Source organism: Sciurus vulgaris (assembly GCF_902686455.1).
Source record: "Sciurus vulgaris genome assembly, chromosome: 11".
In the NCBI taxonomy this organism is placed as follows: domain Eukaryota; kingdom Metazoa; phylum Chordata; class Mammalia; order Rodentia; family Sciuridae; genus Sciurus; species Sciurus vulgaris.
The window spans coordinates 67,410,061-67,425,640 of NC_136472.1; the positions used below are offsets into that span (position 1 = coordinate 67,410,061).

Consider the following 15,580-nt stretch of genomic DNA (forward strand, 5'->3'; position numbering starts at 1 on the left):
TGAAAGAAATCCTACATGGTTCATAAATTCCAGATGGAAAATGATACTCGCCACTAATTATAAATCATGTTAAAATTCTTACACAAACAAGACATAAATTTCTTTAGTATTTCATGCATTATACGTAAAGAAAATTTCATTTTTATTGTAGCTTAACCTACTGTAACACACAAAAAATTGCCAAGGGCAGAAAACCTCTACCACCATCCCCCAGGGAAAGGGTCAAGGTTACCAACTTATGCTAATGATTGTCTCTTTGGGCAAACCTTCCCTAAGTCTCACAGGATTCCAGGAAGTCTTTGATTTTTATAATTGTTTAAGGTCATTGATATCGCTTTTGTTTCTCTAGGTGAATTAAAGATTCACTATGCAGGTAGAGTGAAGCCCAGTCAATTCTTTTAGCCTGGAGCTATTGCATGGGAAAATAAGTGGGAAGGCAACAATTACTGAGTGAGAGTTCTCCCTGAACTTCCACCAGCCTCGGGCCCTGGTCTTCCCACTCTTATCTTCATATTTCTTCCAATTGACAAGCAGATCAGGATGAGGAGTATGTATCTGGTCTTTGAGCTTCCATGATTTATCTCCCAAATGAAACTCTACACTAGCACAAACTAGTTCGAGCAGAGAGATTCCTCTTATCACAGACATCAGAGCTGGCCCTGAGGATGAATTAGTATTCTCTCAGTTTTTGAAGGAGCTCCATCCAAGTGCCCAACAGACCTAAGGGTAAAGGCAGGGGCCAGATGCAATAGAAGCATATTCTCTGGCCATGATCCCTTACTATCATCTTCCAAAAGTCCACCCTTTGGGATATATTGAGATTTTCTTTCTTCTACCGCTACCTTTTATAAAAGTGCCTTAGTGTGTGTGTATGGGGGAGTCATCAAAATGTGTGCCTTTAATGAACGTCTGTATCCTGGCCCATAGGCTGTTACACCAGGGATCCCTTTGGGACAAAAATTTCATCACAGGGTCAAGTCTAATAGAATTATGATGTGAGTCAAATATGTAAATTTACATTTTCTAGTATCCACATTAAAAAAGGAAAATGAAACAGATGAAATGATTAATACATTTTATTTAACCTGAGGTATCCAAAATATAATCACTGCAATATACAATATAAAGGCTTTTAATATTTTACATTATTTTTAGTCAAAATCCAGTATGCATTTTACACTTACAGAATATTTCAATCCAGACTGGTCACATGCAAGGTGCTCAAACGCCACTGGTGGTGGCTCTTGGCTGCAGTGATAGACAGCCAGCTTGATGTTTGCTTCCAACCTCACACTGACCTCGCAATATGTTTATAGTTGGCTCAGAAAACATTCAGTGCAAAAACAACAAATAAAGGAAAAACAAAAAGGAAAGCACATGGCGCCCCCTCCACCAAAGTCACAGTGGCTCATTTACCTGCTATTTGTGCTGGGCATAAAAAAAAGGGGGTATGGAGAAGTGGGAGAAAAGTCATCCTGTTTCCCCAAAGTGTGTTAATTATATTTTCTCCCATTCCAAGAGGAAAGTCTGTATTGGACTGATCATTTTCTTCTCACCATCCTCCGAACGTTTTTTTTAACTTCAATTTACTTGGATGATACATTTCTTTTTCATTTTTTGTTTGCTTACCCTTAAATTTTAAGGTCAAGTCTAAAGTTTGTCTTAGAGGTTATAGGGCAGGAGGAAGTCACAAGCTTTTTCTTCATTGTGAATTTAAAGCCACTGAAATTACAGTGGTTTGTATTTAGCACTTGATTCTACATTTAATTACACAATAATTTCTTTGCTCATTATTGCATTTTTAAAAAGAAATTGCAAGAACTTAAAATTACAGGCCAACTGCTTTCATAACAGATGAAAACAAGACCTAAGCCAATATGTTAGTAATAATAACTTTTTTTTTTTTTTTTTTTTGCAGTGCTGGAGATTAAACCCAGGGCCTCGTGCTTGTGAGGCACACACTCTACCAACTATGCTATATCCCCAGCCCCCATAACATATTATTTATTTGCCTCTAACAATAATAATTTATTTCAGGAATTCATTGTTCCTTATCAGGAACAATAAAAATGACACACAGTTATCTCAATGATTACAGGAAAGCTGTTGAATTCAATTTTTCATTCAGTACAAAAACTTATGCCCAGTTAAAAGAAGAGAATTTCTTAGATTTGACTTCATGTGTCAGTGAAAATCTTTCCTTCAAATACCAGGTCTGCTTAATGAAAAACGCTGAAAGCTCCCCCAACCTACTTTAACATCTGTCAAGGATGTTCACCATCACCCCTGGGTGTATGTTCAACAGGAAAGGAGCCATCATGCCAAAGACTGATCAGAAAGGAGACTCATGCAGATGAGCCGCAGGGTGAAGAGTACTAACTCAGCTGTGGGTGGGGGAAGCAGGCTGCTCAGGAGCTTGGGCGACGCAGGGTCATCGGGACTACACAGTCGCAGGGATTAAAATAAGGACAAACGGCAGTAGGAAAATAATATTTAGAGAAGGTGTAGATGGGCAAGCCATGGTTCGTGACATTATAAAAGGAGACGGTACCAGCCTCATAGTCTAAGAAAACTCCAACGCGGCGAGGGGGCACTGTCATAGAGAGGAGCAGGGAAGTGGCAGCGTCCTCGTAGGCTCTGTATTCACGTTTATGCTGCAACCCAATCACCCAGTATCCGGTCTGGGGTTGGTACCTGGAATAGGCATTCTGTTTGTTAGCAAACTGGCTGCAAGAGAATGCAGGTTCCATGGAATTGCTGCACACCCCCAGGATCCAGGCAGTCTTCCTGGTCACATCGACTTCCCAGTAGTATTTTCCTGAGGAGAAGTGCTGAGAGCCCAGGACGCTACAGTCATGATGTTCTTCCAGACAGGAGGGCTCAGATAGCTTGGCACCCACGAATCTCACCTGTCTCCGGTTTTTTTGACAGGACAAGATTTAAATTAGCCGTGTGGGGATTCATAGTCACGTCCACTGTAGGAAAAGGTACAACATCAGCAGATGAGAATGGGCATATGGGTCCTGTGACACAAAGAGGGGACAGAGGAGATGGTTGGGAGGAACTGGAACTAGGTGATAGGGAATGGGAGGTTTTGACTCCTCAGACCTGAGAGAAGGTGTGAATTTATTTGGGGTTGGGGGGGCACGTGAAAGGGCATCAGACAGGTCAACTCAAAGAGGCCATGGTTTCCACTCACCCCAGTAGCTCTGGACATCTGTCAGCTCTGTAAGATAAAAAGAGTAAAAAATTGTTGCCTAGAACCAGGGGTCTTGGGTCTGACATCTCTTCCCTTACCACACTGAGAAGAATGCCAGGGAACACCGTAAGGATATGAACTGGTCATTTCCTCTCCCCTTACACGTGAATGACATCTTCAGCACAACGCCTCCCTCACTTTGTACCCTCCTTCCTCACCACCATTCCCAAGAGCAACTACGCCCTCTATCCTGATTATTTCTTACACTACAGTAATTCCACATCTACATTCTTTCCTCACATCTTCTCACCTCGAAACACTCGCAGCATCTTTTTCAGATCTGGGGCTCGAAACATACTTCTCAGCTTGGTAGGCAGAGTCGGGGGCTTCCGCAGGGTCCAGAATTCACTCCTAGGGAGGACAGACCTGATAAGCTCCTACTGCTGACCCTGGGTTCCTCCAACAACTCTGTTTCCCTCTCAGGCCCACTGATGAATTCTAACACTCTTTCCTTAGGACAGTTACACCATTCTGCAAAGAGCCCGGGTCTAGACCAGAATGTCAGAACTACAAACTAGCTTCCCTCCATCTGCGTAAATTTCAGTAAGAGTTAACCTCTTAAAGCCTCATTTTGTTTCTTTGTTTTTCTGTTGTTATTTTTATAAAACACAATAATTTTTTCTTTTCTCTATGTCCAAGAGATAGTAGGGAATTGAGTAGAATGTTGGCTGGGAAATCCTCTGCTGTCTCTAAAAAAGACACATGATATTTAAAATATTAGTACCATACCAGAGGGTCTTCCAGGAGGAATTGGGGATGTTACAGCAGACAGGTGGAACAAGGGACCTGCTGCTGGAGCTTCAGGAGTACCAAATGCAGGGCTTCCTTCAGAAGTCTGTAGGCTGAGATAGACCCTAGAGTTGCCACAAGCCCAGGAGGAAGGCTTTCGAAACAGGATCTCAGGATTCAGTGTCTTTAGGGATGTTACACCAGCTGGAGAACAAAACGTCCTCACCTTCAAACTCAGTGAGAACAGGCTCTGTACTTCATTGTCTGTAAGGAGCCTGAAGGTGCTGGTGTGCAGGTAACTTTAGCTGCTGGATGTGGTTCTATACTACATGATGGAGAAGAGAACAGTTCCAGGGCCCACATTATTTTTTTTCCAGTCTCAGATCTGTGTTTTTACTAGAATTGAGACAAACATAAATCTGAGAACTAAATACAAAGTCCTGGACTATTCCAAAGCCAGTGGAGAAAGGCAAGTTTAAGGCTCACGTCCCAAGAGCAAATTCTCAAACCCAGACAAAAAACACAGAAGGGAATTTCCCTCAATAAAATGCACAGACAAAGAACAACCCTGTGCACGCTGAGGTAGCTGTAACCAGGGAAGAAAGCAGAGAGAGGTTTGTGGAAAAGGAGTCATGTGACAGGATACAAAGTGGGGATAACTAACACTACAACTTTTTATTATCATTGACAATAACTTCTCCGTGACAATTTTTTCCTCCCATACTTCAATTTCTCCTATCATGGAATTCAGTCCATTTCCTTTATTTTAAGATCCCCAGATTTTCATGTGACAAGTGATTCAAGACACCATAGTATTGAATCTTCCCTGATCTGAGACTTTCCCCCACTTTCCCATTTACCACAAAAATCTTTTGTTAATCAAGGGAATCAAAAGTTGGGCATAGTGGCACATGCCTGTAATCCCAACAACTTGAAAGGCTAAAGCAGGAGGATTGCAAGTTCAAGGCCAGACTCAGCTACTTATTGAGACCCTCAGCAACTTAATGTAACTCTGTCTCAAAATGAAAAAGGCTGAGTGTGTAGCTCAGTGGTAGAACGTTCTTGAGTTCAATCCCTAGTATTGCAGAAGGCGGGGAGGAGAAAGAAAGGAAAAAAGTCATAAGGGAATCAGCTCATGTTCTCTACACATACCTTTGTATGACATCACTCACATCCTAGGAAAGAAAAAAACAGTTTAAGTCAAGAAGTAACAGGTCTCGTCCTCATCCCATTTCTACCACTCCATAATACAAAAGGAATATAGTCACAAAAAAGACTTTTAAAAACTCAAGGCAGATTGTCCCTTAGAACTCATGTGAAGATATCAGGCAGACACACAATTCATTACTCCTTTATTTTTATGTGTGTGTGTTTGTGCATGTGGTGTTACATCTACACCACTTATTATTTGCCACTCACTGGGCCTGGCTCTGGAGAATGATGAAGTCAGGATTCCTGTCCTTGAGACACTTACATTCTACTCTGGCTGCTGGAGATGCAAACTCACAGGCTTCTAAAAGGTTATCTTGCAAACTTCATCTTCTCTGACCTTTGACCTGACCTTTGCTGACTTCAACCATTGCCTTGATTTTAACACATATGTACTGATGATTCCCAAACCTGTGCTTCTGCTGAGGTCTCTCTCTCATCATGCAGATTAATTAAAAAACAAAACAAAACAGCAAATGAGATACAAGTACCTCCAACTCAAGATATTTAAAAGAAAACAGTATTCCTGTGATGATTGTCTTGCCTTCCAGCCTTCTGAATGATGCTAACAGCCGCTTCGTCCCCAAATTTAGACAAAATACTGTCCTAAAAGCTACCATACATTGACCTGACATCCCCTCTTTGACCAGGCCAGTCCATCTCACACCCCTGCCTTCTTTCAGCCACCTGCCATTCACCTTTATCATCCCCACTGGCTGGCTCATTTCAGCAGAATTGACCACTTTCCCATTTGACTCTCTAACTTTTACTGGGTACACCTCAATGACCCCAAAGATAGGACAGAATGACAAGAAGAATGAAATGAAGCAGCAAGTGAGGGAAAGTTCTAATAGGTAGAAAACTACTATTCTATGACTCCAGTGCTAGCACCCAAGAATAAGCAGAGAAATAATTAGTCCACCAGCAAAGGAAGAGTGAAAGGAAAGCAAGAAGGGGAACAAAAAATAAGCGACAGCCTAAAGGTTCCAAGTTAGGTATACCTTGCCTCAACTTTGCAGTTATTCTAAACAGTAACCAAACATTTAAGCCTCAATCGCAGTTCAAGTCTCGGTCTCAGTTCAAATTCCTCCATCAAATCTTACCAGACTGGATAACTTGTACTCTTCCAAACCACCTACACATAGACCAGAGAGCAGCCCCAAAACCTGTTCAAATATCTGTTACTGCAACATTCTAAATGATTCTTTTCTAGAGAAGAGTAAAAGCAAAGAGGGGCTGATAGTTACCGAGCCTCTAAGAACTTGAGCGTGTCATGCGTCTTCTTGTGACTAAACTTAGCAAATTCCCAGTATAGTAACAGTATAGGAAGTGTCTGAAAAACAGTGGTTTTCAAGTGGGGTGGGGTTTGATATGTTCTCCCTGGGGATCTATGGTATTCTGGGGATTGAGAAACACTCCTGCAGAGCATCAGTGGATATAGCAGATCTTTTCACAGTATCAAACTTTCAGACTACCCTTCATAAGTAAAAAAAGAAAAATATGGCATTTGTTCTCTAAATTACCTTATGCTTTGCTGTTCAGTAGGGAAGAGGCACTACCAGGCCAAAGGATTTAGTTTTCCTCATCCCTACCAGGATGTTAGTCCTGTCTTCCCGAAAGGAAGTTGGTTTCTCTTCTTTCTGACTCTCATATTTGGAGCTCCAAGAGTCTTACCTGCAGCAGATCCATTACTGAACCCTGGCATCGATGCTCCAGATCTGAGATGAGCTTTTCCAGTGACTGACTCTGGTAGATCAGCTCCCCTTCAGCTTTCTCTATAATGCTCAGCCCCTTCCTCTCTTCCTCCTCCAGCTTCTTCAGTTCCCGCTGTTCCTCTTTGTCCAGGATACTTCGCAGCTGGTTAAACTCTGTCTGGATCCTCTGTCTCTCAGGCTCCATCTGATTCTTCAGTATCGAGGAAGAAAAGGAGGTACCTGTTGGGTGGGCTGAGGGTCTCCTCCACAGGGGATGGGGAGTTGGGTGCAGCACTGCTTTCCTGGCCCAACCTCACTGAGACAGGAAATGCCTGCAGGTATAGATCTGTGGAAGCTATTCTTTCCTTTTTTCTCCATTCTGTTCTTCCCAGACCAATAGCCCCAGGATGCCTTATCTAAGCCTGCTAGATATAGGCTGATTCCTAAAAAGGTTTAGATTCCAAGCAGCCTCCCCAGCCTCTTTTGGCTCTGCAACAGCCTCTACTTCCAATTTTGTGTAATGAGGTAGTAATTATTGGCCTGTGACTAAATTGTCATTCCTAGGAAGCCAAAGGGACTGAAACTAAAATAAGATCCAGAATTATGAATTTGGGGCTATTTCTGGCCAGGGTTCCTCTGCTATGTGATTGCTTCACAGACCTGGGTTCACTTTTGATATGTTTGTTATATAACTCCATCTCGGTCCCCCTGCACATGGGAAATGCTCTGGTCTGGAAGGGATGCAGCCGGGGACAAGGGTAAGGGAAGCACTTCGAGGCATAATTTCAGGGACAGATAAAACCAGAACTCCTTTGCCCTCTGCTCCTATGATCCCTTGGGAGGAATATTTCTTGCCTTCCAGGATGCCCTCTTCTCTTTGATAACAGCTTTCAGCCTCTCAGCTTCCTGCTGCTCTTTTCTCAACTTCTTCAGAGACTCCTGGAACATCTCCTGGACAAAACACACCAGAGCAGCAGGATCAAACTCTAAATTTGTCTCAGTACCTAGACATGCAATGAACTAGGCAGAAATTATGCTGACCTCAGAAGAGGCTGTCCTGTCCTGGGGTGAAAAATTGAGACAGCCAAAGCATGTTATATACACAGGGATGGAGATCAACAGGAACAGGCCAGTTATCTTTCTCCTGGGCAAAGAACCTGACCACAAAGTACTTTACTCCTTTAGTTTCACTGCCAATGTATTTCCCACCCTCAATCCTTTTTACCACCAGCAGCTCCTTCTAATCAATCTTGTGCAACAAGGAAAAGACCAAATCTATACTCCTGACCAGGAAGGCATTTTCTAGGCTCATCCTTTTGGTAAACAGGGGGACTACAAAGAAATTAGATGAGAGCACCATGTCAAGTTAAAACCTGCAAAAGACCCTGCTCCTCCCTGTCCTCCTTCTGTCCCGGGCTCCCACCTGGTACTCCTGGGCGACCTCCTCCATGAGAAATGTATGGTGACCACGGTGTTCCTGAGAACGCTCACAAAGCCAGCAAATTAGCTTCCCATCCTCTTTACAGAAGAGCTGGAGTTTCTCTCCATGGTGTCTACAAAGAATTACCTCCAGCTGCTTCCCTGGGCACAATACTACCTCTCTGAGCCGCTCCGCTATGTTGGCCAGGTGCCGATTAGGCCGGAGGTTCCTGGGCTGGTAGCTGGTTTGGCACACGGGACAGCTGCTCTCCCTTTCTTGGCCCATCTCTGATTCCTCACTATTCTCTATGATGCAAGCCTGGCAGAAGCTGTGGCCACAGTCTATGCTCACGGGCTCTGTCAGGAGCTGCAGGCAGAGGGGGCAGGTCACCTCATCTCGGATGTCCACCAGAACTGTTGAAGTCATTGTAGCTACTCTGCTGACTCCTGCCTGCCCAGGCCTGCTTCGGAGATGGTCCCGCTATGGAATCCTAGGTAGAAGAACAAACAAACAAAAGAGGTTCAAGTTAAGAAAGAGGCTTATTGTCCTGAGCTGGACAGAGGTCAGACCCTTGGGGCAAACAAGGGCTTCTCATTCTAATTTCCAACACTTTCTTTACCCCAACTCATACAAGATACCAGCTTCTACCCTTATCAGAGTGATTATTATAATTTTTTCTTACTCCTATTGGATGGAAAGACCAAAGGAAACCCTGACTACCTAAAATGTTGTCCACACTCCAAAAACACTGGGTCCACACCTGACTCGTCCTGCCTTTAGTACCGACTATTTTTGGTTAAAATTATGAGACTGAGGACAGATCTTTGAAGTAGGACCCTGAAAAGATTAGGTTTCTGGCTACTCTATCACCTAGAAAATACATGATTTTCTGAAGTCACTTAACATCTCTATTTCCTTGTTGAAGGACAAAGAATGTATGTGTTTACTTATGCAGGATTTGTCCTATGAAGGACAAAGAAAGCAAGAAATCACAACTGGTAACAGAAGTGTTAATTATACAAATATTTCTTCCCTTATTGTGGTCTTTCCTGTTTCTCTGGGTTTTTCTTGGAAGGTGAGCAGGTTTGAAAGGGCTCTATATGGAGTGGGAGGTGGCTGTGTCTTCACTGCCAGTTGTGTCTATGATCTTAGAGATCAGATACCTGAGAGTGAAGCAAAGAGATTAAAACAAAAGGCTTGCGAGAAGTCTGATCATCCATGGAGGGAGGAGGAGGTTCTACATTTTTATTCATCCAATGTTGAGGATCTGTGTGTCAGGCGCATTGTGCTAGCTGTCCAGGCTACAGCTGTGAACAATATCTGATCTCATGGAGCTTAGATTCAGACAATGAAGATACATATCAGGCAGTGACAAAAAGAAAAGGCTGGTAAGTATGCAGAGAGCGCGTTTATGGTAGCTGCGATTTACATAGGCTGGACAGAGCAGACCCTTCAGAGAAGGTAACATTCAAGAAGTGAGTGAGTCACAAAGATACCAGGGTGAAGGGTCATCCTTGCAGAAGGAACAATAAATGCAGAAATCCAGAGGCAGTAATGTGCTTTTATGCTTTTCACATTGAGAATGTAATTTGATGGAATGAGGGAAGGTCAGAAAGATGGTGGCTCACATAAGTGAGTGTGGATGGAGTGTGGAAATGGGAAAGATCCCATTTGATGAGGAGATTCCACTGAGGCCTATCATAACCACTGACAGGTTCTGAATGGACCTGTGTGTAAGAAAAGGTCATTAGGCAGATAAGGAATGTTTCTTATCATCCTACTCCTTTATATTCTTTCTCTTCATGAAGGGTGTAGAACATAATTGTTGACAAATTAAGCCTTATATCCTTCTTGAAAAATACTACCTTTACTTTCAACTTATTTTTCTTGGAACTTTTCAGTTGTACAATTAAATCACCATTGTTTGAAATCACAGAATATTCTTTTGACTAAAAAAAAAAAAAAACTGTTCCTAGTACTGAGTCATTTTGTCATTTTCACTTGGATTTTTTTTTCCCCATTTGCTCTGCTTGCCCAGATGGTTTTGGGAGCAGGAGGAATTCCATAATTTGTCTTCAGCTGGTCCCCAGCAAAAGTGAGGTACACCGATACAACAGGATCAGTGCGGGCCTAAGACCACAAGGCCCTGTAAACTACCAATTTCCTCCCATCTTGACAGCTTGATAGGTTAAAAAAAATTAATTGTTTGGTAGTAAGAGCACTTCCATCAGAACAAAGGGCCTGAGAAAGTGCCCCAGACAAGGGGAAAAGAAAGCTACAGGACAAGCATAGCTGAGGAAGGTGACCGTGAGGCACTGCAGCCAGATCCACTGGGCCTCAGCACTGCCATCTAGTGGCCTGTGATGCTCTTGCAGGTCCTGGATCTGGCCATCCACTCTGCCCTGCTCAGTAAGAACAATGTTAATGTGAAATATTTATTGACAGCCCATTATGTACGGCACCCAAATTTAATTGTTTTGCATATACTCAATAATGAGCATCCCTTAGACCCCATTTCATAGTTATGCAAACTGAGGTTAAGAAGCAAACTGAGGTTAAGAAGCTAGCTCAAGCGGTAGAAGAGGTCTTTGAACACAGACATTCAGACTATGGAGCTGGAGTTCCTCTTACTCCTTTATTTCCTTTCTCTCCATGAAGGAAGTAGAACATAATTGTGACAAATTAATGAACGCTGAACATCTAATTAGTATTACTGACAGGTATTACAGAAGTATTTAACTATCATGTGAGACACTGTTTGACCAGATTAATCACACCTGTGGCAAAGAGGGGTTTCCTGTGACAGCCACACCATTTCACTTCACACATGCACTATGAGGATCTACTGCCTTTATTCAGTTAGGAGTCCGAAGGCAGAGGCCCAATCTCTCTTAACCTTTCCAGGTATCCCAGAACCTAACACTGCACTCTCACATAAAAGAGTAATTGACATTATTTGAATTTCAAGTTATATTTGGACTTGAGCTTATATTTGTATTTGATGATGGCACTGGAGTGTGGAAATTAATGTGCCAACATATGTAAGAGCTAATGTTAAAAAATCATTGTGGAAAAAAAAAATCATTGTGGTAGTATTAGTCTTATTATTTTAACTGAAGGTCTAACCCATCTCCCCCAATGCATGCACACATGCATACTTTCATCTCAGGTAAAACTGTACTTGGAATATGCAGTCCTCTTGAAGAAGTTTCTACCTCATAAAGGTAGAAAATTAGTAATTGTCACAAAATGGAAAGTCCAAGAGAACTTTAACTGGTAAATGAACAAATCGTGGTATATCCGTACAATGGTATATTACTGGTAAAAGACAAAATTACAATAAATTTAATTTTGCAAATCTTAATTGGTTTTATTTGCAGTTCTAAAATCGAGCAGCAGTCTGAACCAAAAATGGTTCAGAATACTCTTTCCTACTATGTAGGCCAGTTATATTAGTAACCAGAGAAGAAGTGCCATGCAGATGCTGGGTGGGGCATGCCTGTAACCCCAGTGGCTCGGGAGACTGAGATAGGAGGACTGCAAGTTCAAAGCCAGCCTCCACAACAGCGAGGCACTAAGCACCCCAGTGAGACCCTGTTTCTAAATAAAATTAAAAAAGGGCTGGGGATGTGGTTCAGTGGTTGAGTGATCCTGAGTTCAATCCCTGGTACCCTCCATCCCCCAAAAAGAGAAGGGCTAAGCAGAAAACTGAAGTGAGGTACAGACAGTCTGATTGGCTCTGGCAACTGCCTATCTTATTTGAACATGGTTTCAACAGTTGGCTGCTTGTGATTGGCTGAGACTGCTATTTGTTGGAAGAATAGGTTACAATCTGTTTACACAACAAGTTAGGTAACAGTTCATTATGGAAGATGAAATCTTTACACAAAACTTCAAATGTAGGAAAGCAGCTTTAGGTCAAATTTAACATTACCAGTTAAATGAAACTACTGATACAACAGGATAAATCTCAAAAAGTGTAACAAAAATTGAAAGCTGCTAGACACTAAAGTTACTGTATAATTCCATTCATATGAAATCTCAGAAAAGGCAAAGTGATAGCATTCGAAAGCACATCAGTGGAAGCCAGGGCCTGAGGCACGAGAGGGAATGAACTGCAAAGGTTCACAGGGTAACACGGAGGGTAAAGGAAACATTCTTCATATGTTATGACTGTGCTGGATGTTAAACGCTCTCTATCAAAACAGAACAGTAGCTGGGCATGGTGGCACACACCTGCAATCCCAGCGGCTCTGGAGGTTGAGACAGGAGAATCAAGAGTTCAAAGCTAGCCTCAGTAATGGCAAGGTGCTAAGCAACCCTGTCTCTAAATAAAATACAAAATAGGGCTGGGAATGTGGCTCAGTGGTTAAGAGTGCCCCTGAGTTCAATCCCTAGTAACAACAACAACAATAACAACAACAACCAAAAAAAAAAGAATAGTATACTGATAATTTATAACTTATTTGATAGAAATCACAACTCAACAGAACTGACAAAAACAAAGTAAAAAGGAAGAAATGCAATGAGAAAAAGTGAAGGCTTGACTTACAGTCTTCTAAGAATGAAGAACTCTTATCAAATATGCTAGCTGTATGTAACTATTGAAGCACTTGAAGTACAGATGGATAGTAAGACATAAGTGTGAAATACACATTGGATTTTGAAGATTTAGTAAGAAAAATAAAGTATCTCATTAAAAATTTACTGATTATATATCTTAATAGTTTCCATGTATTGGGTTCAATAAAAAACATTAAAATTAATTTTACCTGTTTTTACTTTTTAATGAGGCTACTAAAATTTTTTTAATTACATATGTGGCCTCATTTTTATTTCATTAGACCCCCACCTCCCATCTAATGCAGTACTTTAGATATTCAAGACAGAGTCCTGAATGGAAAAGATGATATACAAGTTGGTATCTCTTGCCAAAGTGAATAAAGTTGAAGCTAGGCAAAGGAAGAAATTGTGAAGGAGGGGAAGAGTCAGCACAGGTTTGAATGACCATGCCCATGTACTAGCATGTCCAGGCTCTTGAAGAGAAGACAAGAGAGGCCATGCCTCAGGAGCAGTGTAGACAGGTTGAGAGGGGCTAGTCTAGCTATGTGAGGTACACAGACCAGGAAAGCTTGAGGTCCTATAGTCCTATGGACTGAATCAGCCAAATTCAGGACAAGGGGAGACTAGTTAAAGCAGAAGCAAATGCTTGAAAAAGGAGGTCATGTGGTCCATGAACCAACAGCATTGGCCTCCACTGGACCTCTTCATGCAGAATCTCAGTCTCACCCAGATCATCCCGCATCTGTACTTTAAAAAGATCTCCAAGATGACTGGTATGCACATTAAGGGTTCAGAAGCACTGCCTTCCCCAAGTAGAAACAATTTAGGGTGCAAAACTGCTAGGAATGGGAAGGGAGGGCCAAAGAATGGAGTGATGCTGAGACCGACAGCATCTATGACAGTGGAAGATGATACAATTATCAGAATGGATTTCAGAATAAAAGTCAGTGGCTGAGCAGGGGACATGGTGCTGATTCAGACTAGGGGCTCAGAAGACAGAGGATCGAAAAGGGCAGGGCTGCTCCCTGCCTGGGAGCCCTCCAGCAGGTGGATAAGACAGCTGCAGTTACATTCAGAAGTGAGTTGGGCTACTTGTGCTTTGAGAATAACATTTTTAATTTTAATTTTAAATTATTCTCCTACATTTCAAAAAGTTATAATTTAATATATTGTCCTGCACAGGTTTTCTTCTAACTTAAATCACTGTTAGATAATTCATCAACTGAGTTTTTTTTTTTTTTTTAAGGCCAGAATATAAAATTTTTATATTTTTTTCTGCATTGTGATATTTCACTTGTAACTTCTTATTTAAAGAGAACTTATATTTTAACCTATATAAATGCAATAGGTAGGGATCATATTCTTCATAATGCATGCTAACATATTTTACTTCTTTACATATTATTTCAAAAATTGTTTTGATTGCTGCATTTTTTTTTTTTAAAAGCTGGGTATGGAGTTTGTCAGTAATAATAACTTAATAGTCTGAATATTTACCATATCAGTCTCCTATGTGTTTAAATCTCCCTCAGTTAATCCTTACCAAACCTCTGGGATACACACATTACTCTGTCCATATTATAGTTAAAAGAAATTAAAACTCAGAGACGTCAAGTAACGGGCCCAGGGCACACAGACATTGGGCACCTATGCTCTTAACCACCCTGTTCTGTCTCAATTGATTGATTGATTCATTGCTTAAATAAAATGTCCCCAACCTCAGTGAACACACTGCCAATGAGGAAGATATAGAAATAAAGACAGTTTTATTATTAAAGAATGTATTGATTTATTATTATTAATAACTCTTTATTTCTATATTGTCTATATTTCTGAAAGGGAAAGGACCTTGTCTCTTTCACCTCTGCCTGAAGGGATAGTCATAGAGCAGTAGCCACCCTCGGAGGAGCTCCAGACGTGGGCGACACCTGACAAAGTTCTTGGAGCAAATCAGGCAGTCTTAAGTTAACTCTGAGGAGCAGAGGGTCTCCCACTTGTGTTTCATCCCAACTTGGCTGGGTTCTGCTTCCTTTCAGAAGGCAGGACTCCCGCCTCGGCGGGCCGCTGGCCTTTGCAGACACCCAGGGCAGGCAGTGTGGCTCACCTCTCACCTCCCTCTGGGAGGAGGAGGACCTCCTGCGGTGGAGGCTGAGCGCTGCTCACTTCCTGGAGCCGCGAGACTGGAGCTGGGGGAGGGGATGCTGACCTCTGAATCCATGCTCCTCTCCCAAACTTGAGTCAAAACTCAAAACTGCCAAGGACTCCCTGCGCTTTTCCTCCACCCGTGAACCCCAACCCGACCTGCAGGGTGGAACAAACTAGGTTCTACAGGGGGCAGCGCTCTCCAGAAAATGGATTTGCTCACTGACCTGGAATCTGTGGCCTAGATCAGAGCCCAGGATTCGCAGCCTTGCAGCCGCCGCCTCCTCCTCCACCAAAGCCGAAAGACTCAGGGGGAAAGGGGCGGGGCCGGAGGGGAGGTGCCGCCAATGGGGCAGATCTGTCCAGCACCGCGTGAGACCCTGCGGACCCGCCGCCCAGGGTGTGGCCGCCGCCGCGGGTCACGCGGTGGGCCGCACCGAGATAGCTTTTGAAGGCAGAAATGGAAAGCTGTCCCTCTTCCCTGGTGAACAGCCAATCCTCAGGCTTTTGAGAACACCAGAATGCCAGAGATGGCCCTTGTAAATTATCGTCGGTGTACTTTAG

At 42.5% G+C, this 15,580-nt stretch overlaps 1 protein-coding gene across 1 annotated transcript; it reads right to left on the reverse strand.

The window, feature by feature from the left end:
- Window positions 1-1,066: 1,066 nt before the first annotated feature.
- TRIM6 (tripartite motif containing 6) lies at window positions 1,067-15,379 on the reverse strand. The gene is given in 8 exon segments (XM_079104707.1): window positions 1,067-2,924; window positions 2,926-2,975; window positions 3,200-3,226; window positions 3,510-3,633; window positions 6,872-7,102; window positions 7,747-7,842; window positions 8,315-8,801; window positions 15,244-15,379. Coding segments are annotated over 7 exon segments (1,467 nt in total). The 5' UTR covers window positions 8,738-8,801; window positions 15,244-15,379; the 3' UTR covers window positions 1,067-2,408.
- Window positions 15,380-15,580: the final 201 nt, after the last annotated feature.